An 11771-nucleotide genomic window follows, 5' to 3' on the forward strand; every position below is an offset into this window, starting at 1 on the left:
AGGGCCCTGAGTTACCAAACCGCTGCCCTCGCTTCTCCAGGCAGGTCAGTGTCAGGATGCATGCACACTACCATGCCAGTCCACACTGACTCAGCAGCAGCTACGTGGCTGCTGTTCAAGGCCCAAAGGAGGGAGTGATCTTTGCTTTGCTTGTAAGATTTAAGACATAATGGCTCTGTGTATCCAAAGGCCCTAGCTGGCTTTTTTCTCCATTGTATTCTCTGTTGAGCTGTGCTTTTTCAGCTCCCATCCTGCCCTCTCCAGTTCTCTAAAGAAGGTATGTTTAATATAAGTATGATCTTTCAACAGTTCCTGGTGTTCAGGTTGAAACTCTTTGAAATAGAAGGATGACCAGTAAAGGACTCAGTCACTATGTGAAAATAGATAGGAAAGAAACCTTTTGCCTCCAGTCCATTTCCCAGTGGGAAGATTCCTGTAAAAGGAAGGGATAGGTCAGAATATAAGCCATGTCAGCAGAAATTGAATCAGTTGTGGAGACCAAGATTTCCTCTTCAACCTAATCACAGTCCCCGGGCTGGATAATGAAGTATGAGAGAGCACAGCCCAGATGTGTCAGCACTAGACTGGGGCTGATGCAATCTGTCTCCAGATGTTCCATCACTGACTTTCAAAATTTTTCTAAAATTGTGTTTTAGCACCATGTTCTGTGGGAAGCACACAGGCATCTGCCTGAGCTGGCTGGCTGTGCAGATCCTGGAGGACGTCATGCAGGAACGGGCAACGTGTGCTACGGGCTTTGACAGGGAGGAGGCGGACAAGACCTGCAAGGTCAGCGAGGCCATTCTCTGGCTCCCACTGGCAAAGCAGCTTTGTTGCCAGTGGAGTATGGCCCTGACCAGTTTAGGTGACCCTTGTGCGTGGGTTACCAGCTTTTCCTGCTGGGGCCATTGCAGAGGCTAGCTAGCCTGGCTGAGGTTGTGGTTTGCACCTGGATCAGCACCTGATTTTCTAAAGGAACTCAGTCTCCAGACACAGGTTTCTTGATTGCATCAGGCAGAAGCAAAGTTTTATTAGAGAAATTTTTTCACCACCAGGTACATTAGTGATCATACTACTGGTTAACTCCAGCAATAGTCATGGAGGTTGGGCACACGCAGCAATATAGACTGGAAAAAGCACATAGCAAAATAAAGCAGAATGTGGCCCAACGCTCTGCTTATCCCTCTGACACATTGCTTAGCATTGCTGAGTAATACAAAAGAGCACGCTCCTTGCTCTTTGCAGAGGCATACAGTAAATATTCTCCCTCTTCATCCATGGCTCTGCTTCAGGGCTCTCTTGTTGGATATTCTCATTTCTCTGCTTAATCACAAATCCTTCTGCAAGGCACTGGAGAGATCAAAGGAAACATTACTTTGTTTATAGCAAAAATAGATTCTTTCCCACACTGTCATTCTATACACGTGATCATTTCACAAGCCAATTCAATTAGAATTTCAGATAAATACTGTCCCTTCCTGGAAGGGTCTGATTGTTGCCTGCCAGTCAGGCAGATGGGATTTGTAGCTAGCTGGAGCATGGTCTGCCCTTTCACATAAAAATGGCAAATGGTGGAAGGTGCAGACATTGCACCAGCAGCAATCTGGATGAGGAAACGGCATCAGGTCCGTGCCAGAACAATGCCGCTGCTCACACTCATTCTCCTGGACCAACTGTCGCCCCATTTCTTTCTTTCTTGTTCAGGTTGGCTGGAAGTTTCCCCTTGAAATAGTTCTAGTAGTTTGCTGCCAGTATTCCCATGATTCCTGCTTTTTTTTTTTCCTGATCTAGGCACTCTGCTTTCTCCTACTCTTTCCTTTGTCCCAGATTTCACGTCAGTCCTTTCTCCATGTTCTCTGTGGCTTGCCTGCCTGCTGACTCTGTCCTTCTCCTTTCTATCCCTCTTCCCCCTCCTCCCTTTTGGCAGTTCTCATGCTTCCTAGCAGAGTCACAGCTCCTGAAAGCACTTGTTGTAGCCACTCCTTTGTGGCCTCCCATCATGTATTTCCCAGTAGCCTCACAATAAAACTTTCAAATAGCACCTGTAAGCTATGTGGGAAAGAGCTTTGTTGCTGCCTGTCCTTGTTGCCTTAGAATAGAGAAGACTCTGGAAATCCTGTAGAGTGTTGCAGTTCTTACCTTGTATCTCCGCAGCTGCACAGGATGGCATCTGGGAAGATGAAGTGTAAGTGTGGCTTGTTCTAATGATACCTCCTCCTCCTATTCCACTTGTTCTTGCAACTCCTCCTCCTAGACCCGAAGACTGACCAATTCCCCCTTGCTGACTAAGGGGACAGGAAAATAACATTTTAGTGAAGGAAATGACAGATAAACTAGATCTACAGTTTTTCATTGTCCCTGCTGCTCTCAATCTGTTTTCCTTTTTGGCAGAAAATTGGCAGAAGGTTGCAGTGACCTTTCTTCTTGTGGCAATGGCTGGCACAGGGTAGGGAAGCAGATTATCACCATTGATTACCAGGCAGCCCGAATAGGTCAGTGAGGGTGAAGGAGCTGTGCAGTGCCTCCACCTATTGCTCATTTTGCTGTTATGTTAAAATACCCAGGACACAGGTATTTTATTGCATCTTTTGGTGTGCCTCAAGCCTACTTACATAAGGTCCTGCTGTCCGCCCTCCAGCAGGCAGCGGTATGTATGGATCTCCTGCTCCAGACGGCATTTGACGTCCAGCAGGATCTTGTACTCTTGGTTCTGGCACTCCATTTCTGCACGCAGATCAGCCAGTTGCTGCTCCACGCATGTGATCTGGCTCTGGAGCTCAGCAAGGTGGTTGTTGTAGCGACACTCTGTCTCAGCCAGCGAGGATTCCAGGTTGTCCCTCTGAGGAGTGACATGTGGCACAATACAAATACAGGCATGAGAAACACTGCATTTAACTACGAATTCTTACATCAAAGCATAACTGTGAGACAGCCGAGCTTTACACCAGCTCACCACCCACCTGGCTGAGCTGAGCCTGGAGATCGATTTCCAGGGCTTGCAATTGGCGTCTCAGTTCAGTGACTTGGTTGTTGCACGTCTCTACCTCCTGACCGCTTGTAATAACCTCCCGATTCACCTCTTCAATCTGAAAAGCACCAATCCAAAGTAAAGGTGTTCAGGGAATGTTTAATGTAAGACAGATTAAGTATTAAGCGAAGAGCAGAGAAGCTAGCAAAAAACATGAAATGAGAAAGGTTTGGGTGAACTCTCTCATCCTAATGGACTGTAAACCCATTCTGCTTGTTCTTCTAATAGTACTGCTGTCCAGTTCTTCTCACTACTTACTGCTTTGTAGAGAGTTCCTGCCTCAAGTTGCACTAACATGCAGCACTTCCCATCGCCCCATGAAAAGGACACAGAGTGGCAGTATCCCCTGTGTCACTTGGTCAATTTAAACCAATGCTAAACTTTGTTACAGTATGTTGTGTGGTTTTAACATGTAATAAGTCACTGTGGAGCCATTGCCTGGCTGTCAGACCTGTGTCAATTTACTCACCTTGCACTCATACCAATCCTCAACTTCTTTGCGATTGCGTTCAATCAGCGTTTCATACTGGCACCTCATCTCCTCCAGGATCTTTCTGAGGTCTGGGCCAGGGCAGGCATTGACCTCCACGCTCACATCTCCAGTCGATTGTTTCCTCAGACAGTTCATTTCCTGGAAACACCACCCAGATCGTGTCATTTTTTAAAAAGAAGGAAAAAACTGAGGGAGCTAAGTTCCCCTGTAGGGAAGAGCAGAGCCCCTGGCAGAGCCCCTCTCTGCTGGACATTCACAGCTCCTAGTTCACACGTATTGGCTCCATCAACCACTTGCCCCTCCGCAGCCAGCACCCCGGGGGTGGGGACGATGGAGAGGGAGGGTGATGGATCCTGCATGAACTAACGCTTTTGACACGAGAGGGGCAGGACCCTACCTCCTCGTGGTTCTTCTTCAGGCAGCAGAGCTCCTCCCGCAGCGACTCCAGCTGTGCCTCCAGGTCCGACCTGCAGAGAGTCAGCTGATCCAGGACTTGGCGTAAGCCATTAATGTCAGCCTCCACGCTCTGGCGCAGGGCCAGCTCCGTCTCGTACCTGGGAGTGAGAAAGAAAGAGTAGTCAGTGCCTGACACCACCATTTGCGCTTTTTTTTTCATTTGACCATCCATCTTTCTTACAGTCTTTTCCTAACTAGCCTAACAGGATGCTAAGAAAAGCAGTCTGAGGCTTGCTCTGTCAAATCTGCCCTCAGTCTGCCTTCTCTGGAGCTTTTTCACTGGGGCGGAGGTGTCACTCACCGCTTTCTGCGCTCCAACAGGAAAAACAAAAGCTTCCCCTTTGAAAGACACCACGTGCCAGAATGGCAGCTCAGGTGAACCCATGCTGCTCCCTGTCTGCAGATCCCTTCTGCTTTCTGAAGAACTCTAATCTCCGCTCAAAAACATCTTCTTGTCCCAAACTTTCCAGCCTGGAACTGCCACTAATTAAGGCAGCTCTAGAGGCAATGGATGAGAGAGCTTTTCTGCGTAGCCTCCAGCCTGTCCTGAGCAGAGGATCACAGGAGGCCTGTCTGAGAGCTCCTTCTCACCAGCTCTGTGAGCAGGAGCGCAGTGACAGAGGAAGGGGACAGCCGAGGGGTACTCACTTCACTCGGAAGTCGTCGGCTGTCATTCTGCTGTTATCGATGTTCAAAATGATCTTGTTGTTGTCTATGGTTGCGCAGACAATCTGGAAAAAGAATATTCACTCCTGAAGTCTCTCCCCTGTATCCTCAGGCTCAAGTGTACCCATTGACCGGTGCTACCAGACCTAACCTCTTTCACTCTCTTTTTTTTTTAATATTGGGTAGCAGGCATGGGGGAGTTGAGGAGTGCAGCAGTCACAGGGGTGAGTGTTCAGTGAAGTACGGTGAAGACATTAAAATGATAAAATACGTGGTTCAGATGCAGACAGTCAGGGAGGTATAATTAGTGTTGTCCGGCACCTGCTACAATCCACCTCACCTTTTAAATCTAAATCTTACTTTCATGGATAAAAGATTTAAAAGCTTTGTTTCAAGACTTAATTATAAGTCTGTCTCATTCTGTCTGCTTCCTGGATTCTTTTCACTTTATTCTTCTTTGTGTGTTGACATCCTGGAATTTTTGCCAAACACACTTTGCAAACGTTTTTAATTTTAAATTGCATACTCAAAATGTTATGGCAATGCTCTCTTTGTTCTTATTTTTAATTAGATGTCCTATATTTCCCAATTCTGTATGAAAGAGTAGACTTGTAAAAAAAGGAAATAACATTTAACTGGAATTCTGCAAGACTGATGACAGAATAATATAAATTCAGGCAAATTAATGTGATCCATTATTTATTTCTCTTTTAGTTGCTTTCTTGGCATATATCTATTTAGACACCTTGGCACAAACCTAATTCAGAAAGACTACTGAGCCAATCCAGATGTATTCCATGAAGATAACATTTCCCCGTTCAAATATATCTGATGAATAAAAGCAATGGAAACAGTCCAAACACTCAAGGTTTTTACCTCTGAGCTCTAGGGCTTTCTACAAGCGGTTGTCTTAATGGCTGTTTACAAAAAGCATTTTACAGCAATGAAATGTTACTCTTGATAACTGCATTAAGTTGTGAACCAACACCGTGGGAGAAGCTTACAAGGGAGAAAGCAGCTGAGAAATGATGTTACCTGATTTTGAAGATCTTCTATTTCTTTATAATAGCAGCTGTAGTCCCGTGGCTCACAAAAAGGGCCCTGCTTGGCATACCACTCCCTGATTCTGCACTCCAGGTCAGCATTTTCTTGTTCCAGGCACCTCACCTTGTCCAGGTAAGAAGCCAGGCGGTCATTAAGGTTCTGCATGGTGACCTTTTCGTCACCAGAAAGAAGAATGCCATCACCAGCAAAACCACCTCCAACTACCCCTCCACCAAGACCAATACCAAGGCCACCTCCAATGCCACCGCCAAAGCGAGCACTGCCACCGCTGAATCCAATGCCTGAACATCCTCCGAGGACAGCAGCTCCTAAGCCACCTCCATAGTTCCCACCAACCAAACTGCCAGTGCTCAGTCCTCCTCCGTAATTCACACCACCACAGTAGCTTCTACCAGAAAACCCTCGGCTACCACCTATCCCGCAAGTCGTGTATCTTCCAGAAGAGACGGAGGAGATCCGTGCTCCTCCACCACCACCACCGCCACCAATAACACAGCTGCCACCGCTGGTCCTGCCCCTGAGAGAGCCAGTTGTCTGCTTAATACTACAACTCATTGTGAGGACAGCTGCAGATCCAACCCAAAGCCCAAAGCAAGATGCACAGCTTGATATTGAATCAGACTGCAGGTTGTTTGTTGCCGCAGATCTCTATTTATACCTTCCAAAGGGGGTGTCACCTATAGGGTGTTTCTTCTTCCCACGGGGCTGGCTAGTCTTGCTGTTTATGCCAAGAATAAATAGCCCATAGGCAGTTTCCCTCTAGAAATCCCAGTTCACAAGGAAGATACTTTACATGTCAGCAGCTTATTCCAAAAAGTAAAATGTTTTATGAGTCATCAGCTTTTTGTATGATGCAAACTTTACAACAAGTCAAGAAAAAAAGTTGCCCTTGATTATGTACAAAGAAGAAACATCGGTATTTATAACATCAAAGTGCCTTTTATCTTTTATTAATTTGTATTTATTTTATTCTTAGTCCAATAAACATTTTTATATCACATGCTACGGTAGAGTACGTGGAACAAAAATGGGAAATTAATATAAATTCTCACTTCTGAAAAGTGTGAGTAATAGTGACCGTAGTAGTGAAAAGACCAGGGATACCGTGGTGTAGATGTCCGTCACCTGGCACAATGACAGACAGTAGGTCTAATACATGCTCTACTGTGAGATTTCTTAAATCACTGAGATAATGCCCCTGTGGGTTTAGTTCCCCATTTGTGGCTTATATTTCTCTGGTCATGCAAACACAAGAAGTCAGCTTGCTCACAGTCTGCGAAGATCAGGCCTGCTAAATGTTGTAAGTCCTCTGTGTCTAGATGTTACACAAACTTGATGTAAGCTGAGGTGTATGAAGTACCTCTCTGAAGTTATTTTTCAATTACTTTAATTGCTGTCCATGCTGCCTCAATTTGTGGTGATCGGAGATAAAGCAAGAGATGACAGGAAAGGGAGTATCCATGGGTGATAGATCCAGTTCCCTGGATGGACCGAGATGTGATCCCGCAGGTCTTTGCCATTACTAAGATTGTGCTGAGCACAAAATAAGAAGGAGAAAAGCTTTCCACATTTCTTAACTGAGTTTGTCAGAGTAGTAGCAGGCATTAGCACAGCCTGGCTAGCCATGGGAGCGCGATCTCCAAAACCAAGCAAGCAATAGCCAGAGGAGCATTCGGAGAACTGGCTCCTCCAGTGCAAGTATCTTTCTCCAGCAGACTGCTGTAATGAGAGGATATTCTGCTCTCCAGGGGACCAAGGCTTCTGTTCCCTGCGGGGTGGAATTTCCAAGCAACTCTTACTCACAAGTAACCTTTGACTCAAGTATGTCCATATTACAGGAGCAGTTGTGATAAATCCTCTTTGGCGGTGAGTGTGACACCTGACAGGGAGCCCTGAGAGCAGCCATCACCTCCGGACAAAGGGCAGAGAATACCTACACTCATATGCTCAGCCACCTCTCATTTACTGGTGGGAAGTTAGGTGGCTTCTGTCACCACGGTAGGAGAGTATCCCCAAGCATATATAGATGTGATCGTCTTCTCACCAGCATAAGTTAGGACTCTCAGCTCTCCAGTGAGATAATTTATTTCTTTACTTAGATCAGAAATGATAAAAATACGCCTACCCAAGGCTGGCAGCATCCTAGAATATTCATTATTCGTATGGTGCAGTGAAATAACTTGCTCGAGGACAGAGCTGGAGTCTGTTGGAGCTCAGATTCCTAGCTAAGACTGCAGTGCCTGAAATACAAGTCCATCCTCCCCCTAGAAACACATCCCCCATGCTCCCCACGCAGCCTAGACTCCTAATAGTGAAAATCATGAGCAAAAAGGAGGATAGGGAGTAAATCTGGCTTTCATCCGTCATTTTGAGGAATGTAATTGAAGACAGGGTGTGGCTGTGAGACCCAACAGAAATTAATATGTCTGGATTACTTGGAGCTTTGCTTCTGCTGTGTAGGTTTTCAGAAGAAGTTACCTAATAGCAATCTACAGAGAGCAGTGCTCTGGGTTGAGGTTGCCTTTCCTTCCCTTTCAGAGTCGTAGGTTTAGGAAGAGACATTGCAAATATTGGACATTTCTGTACGGGTGGGCAAGGAGCACCTACACCTCCTCCTTTCAGCAGCTACCTAATAGGAAGAAGGACTAGGTCTTGCTCCACAAAACAAACTGGTTTGCAGCATTGTACAACCTTTTACATATGTCCTGGTGGAAAGGTCCACAGGCTACTGAATCACATTTTACCAGTGAAGATTAGAAACAATCATACAATTCTTCCAAAGTACTCATATTTGGGATATAATTACATTCTTTGGAGCTTTACTGGGCTCCTGCCAGTTTCCCTGGGACATGGAACATGGGACTGATACAGCAAATGCATCCAAAAGCCAGTCCCTGCCTAACCAGACTGTATTTTAAAACCAGTTAGATTTCTTTCCTCGCTCTGTGCTGGATAGCTGCAGCTGTGTTTGCTGGCAGGCGGGCAGCTTGCACGGCCGCGTGGTAGTTTCACTCCAAGCAGCGTGGTATTGCCCTGCTCCTTACAACTGTGTCAGGGCTCCGAGGCTCGGCACTGAGACCTTCCCACAGATCGGGCAGAGGTGTGCGTGTGTGTTTGCTGGCTATATGGCTCTCGGCTTTCTCTAGCTGTGAGCCACCATCTTGTTCTGAAACATCCATCAGTGCCGGCTTTTTTCCCCACTAAACTGATTTCTTTACCTCCACTTTTGTAATTATTTGTATTCCTGTAGCCTAGGGGCATAGCCTTGGGGCAGAACACTGCGTAGGAAAGGACTGTGCAAATCTAAGACATAAAAATGTCTCAAAAGGATTTACAACCTAAATGTAAGACAGGAGAAAACAAATGGTTTCATACAGATGGAAGTAAAGGAAGCAATGACAGGCCATTAGCCAGCGTGACTAGCAGTGCTCTCAGCACCATGTCAGTGCAAACGCTGTTAAGTCTTGTGGGCGTTATGGAAAAGAAGAGATCGGAAAGTGGACGAAGAGGTAGTAAGTGTAAATATTGACACGGTGATGGGCAGCTCAGGAGGAGGCCAGAAGGTGTTACATTTTCAAGGGGTGTTGTGGGCAGTGGAGTTTGGTCCTGTGGGAACTGTGACTGTCCCGGTGCACAGCCTTTTTGCAAAATGTCAGCCTGTCTCTTCCACGCTCTGCTTGCTTTACTTATCAAAGCTGATAATGCTTTCTTGTGTCAACTACAAGAAGGGTGTGTCTAATTTGACAGAACTTTGCTTTCATAAGCATTGCTTCAGTGATGTTTGTGCAACCACACTGGAATATGATTTTATCTTGTCATTTGTAATTACCATTAATAATTTGCATAATAGCCATTAGGCATCACTTATTAAACCCTTCTTTGATGTGATACCTCATGCTCCCACCTTTCAAATGCAGACCATGGCTTTTTTCTGGCTAATGACTCATTGGCTTATACCACCATGTTTAGCAAAATTCCTGTAAGGCAAGTGAAATAATTATCACAATGAGTTTGGTAACAGCGTGATCCTAGGTCTTAAATACGCCTCAGAGACTAAGGTGATTACTCTGTTTCAGTTTCTTTCTTGCTGACTGTTCACATCTTCAGACCACCTCTGAACATTTGCTAGTGATGAAGTAGAAGTTCAGCAGAACATGGAGGTGGACAGAACCAGATTTCTTCCCACTGAAGCTCACAATCTTCCCTGATTCATTTTGTGAAGGGTTTTAATTTCCTTCCAGTGCCTACCAGACGATGACAGCGCAGCCAGACTTCCCAGCATTTGCATCTCTGGAAGCACTACTGATTATCATGGCAAAGAAGAGTACCAGAGAATTTGTATCAGGACAGATGGGAATACTGATGGGTGAACGAAACTACAGCAATTTCATTCCTGCATGGACAGCTGAGTGCAGTGCAGGTCGGGAGGAAAAACAAGGCTTTCACCAGCGGTCCCTGCTGGCAGAGCCACGTGGGTCAAACCAGAACCTGACAAGCAGAACTGGAGTATTGAGGTGCTTCCTGCACTCAGACACCATACAGTGGTACAAGAGAGACAGGCAGCCAAAGGCGTAGGCCAGCCAGAGCCTCCCCAGAGTGTCTTCTTTTTATCTTTATTTCATACTTGTACTAGGAAGTCTCTTAATTTCAATACACTTTCAATATGTGGTTCATACTGGCAGTTTAAATTATATTATTCAGTGTACTGAGCTGAGAAATCTCCTGCTTAATTATAGTGGTAGTTTACTCATCTATATAATTCTTTATAAATGTTACACGAGCCAGTAAACAAAAATACAAACCCCACAGATAGTTACTATGGGTAAGAGTGAGACTGTACCTGTCTGCATACTTTGTAAAATAGACTTCTATAGAGAAATTATAGTTTATACATCACACCAGAATATGGCCTGCTATTAAAAATGCATAGTGCCTGTAATCAGGTATAATTGCTTGTGCAGTGCAGTCCTTAACTCATGGCTGATTTCCAGCATTGGCCATTTGCAAAACTAGTTGTTTTCTTTCTCTTTCTTCACTGATGTCTTAAACCTCTGGTATGTTCACTCCTCAGGGATTTTTTTCTGATGGTGTTGTAATTCACATGTGTCTGCTCTCTCTGTAAGACAGAGAGCATATCTGCTAGAGCAATCACAGTACGTTTCATCTACAGCCACTGGTCGTGATGCTGATAGCTTCTGCTTACCAGTCTGAGTGCTGATATAACTCCCTCTCTTCCCTCTGGGGCACCCACCCTTGCTCTTTTTATCCTTAGATTCCTCTCCCAATCTTATACCTTCAGCCCAAGTCTCTGTCTGTCTTTGAGATATTCATTCATTCTTGCTTTACGAGTTTTGCTTTGCACATTAAAAGAGAGAAGAACGAGCTCCTACAAGCTGCACTACCTGTGTGCTAGTGTGAGTGGCTGCCTATGTGGGATATGATAGAACTTTGCCTGCAGTCAGTGTCCCAGGTCACTTCTTGTCCTGTTGTCCCATGCACTGCGTCCTCTGCATTTCATTTATCTTCTCTTCCCTGTCTTTTCCTATGCTGTTTCCACAGTCATCATTTCCCATCACTGTCCAGGTTATAAACTCATTGGGCAGGGAAGGCATCTTTTTATTTCTGCATAGCATTTAATGCGGTGACCTTAGAGGTGCTGTGTAAACACTGAGGCAGGTTAAATAATACTGAAATGCACAGTATAATTAGTGTTGCAGGAATGGGAGATACAGAACTTAGTAGAGACAGTATTTAACACAAAGCCTTGTCCAGAAGCTCGTTAAAGCAATTACCCCCACGGGGCTAACAAGTGTCTGTTACTTGGAGAGAGACTGGGGAGAGGCCATCCCCCAAAGGGACCGCTGGAGCCGGTCCGTGGATTGCTTAGCCCCTGGCCCTCTGTGCTGCTGCAGTCATACAGACATGACCTGCGACTCGGAGCTGAAAGCTTAGAGCACGAGAGGTGACACGTGAGCAGACGAGGCTTTCTGCAGAGCAAAGACCCAGAGCAAGAAACAAAAGTCCCATCTTTGCTGTCGTTTTCACCAAGAGAATAACTGTCTG

General features: G+C 45.5%; 1 protein-coding gene across 1 annotated transcript; it reads right to left on the bottom strand.

Annotated features, from left to right (window-relative positions):
• Positions 1-1324: 1324 nt before the first annotated feature.
• LOC127026589 (keratin, type I cytoskeletal 19-like) lies at positions 1325-6263 on the bottom strand. Its single transcript, XM_050911916.1, has 8 exons — positions 5679-6263; positions 4626-4708; positions 3919-4075; positions 3498-3659; positions 2961-3086; positions 2613-2839; positions 2140-2285; positions 1325-1350 (listed from the first exon to the last, which is right to left on the bottom strand). The coding sequence occupies exons 1-8, from the start codon at positions 6261-6263 to the stop codon at positions 1325-1327; spliced, it is 1512 nt and encodes a 503-aa protein (XP_050767873.1).
• Positions 6264-11771: the final 5508 nt, after the last annotated feature.

This window comes from Gymnogyps californianus, chromosome 28 (assembly GCF_018139145.2).
Source record: "Gymnogyps californianus isolate 813 chromosome 28, ASM1813914v2, whole genome shotgun sequence".
In the NCBI taxonomy this organism is placed as follows: domain Eukaryota; kingdom Metazoa; phylum Chordata; class Aves; order Accipitriformes; family Cathartidae; genus Gymnogyps; species Gymnogyps californianus.

Bases quoted from the DNA above. Each gene is read 5' to 3' on its own strand.
- LOC127026589 (XM_050911916.1), bottom strand. From the start codon at position 6,263: ATGAGTTGTAGTATTAAGCAGACAACTGGCTCTCTCAGGGGCAGGACC. The intron at 4,076-4,625 runs GTGAGTACCCCT...TCTCACTCCCAG, and splicing joins GCCGACGACTTCCGAGTGAA to GTACGAGACGGAGCTGGCCC. The intron at 3,660-3,918 runs GTAGGGTCCTGC...TGGTGTTTCCAG, and splicing joins TGAAGAAGAACCACGAGGAG to GAAATGAACTGTCTGAGGAA.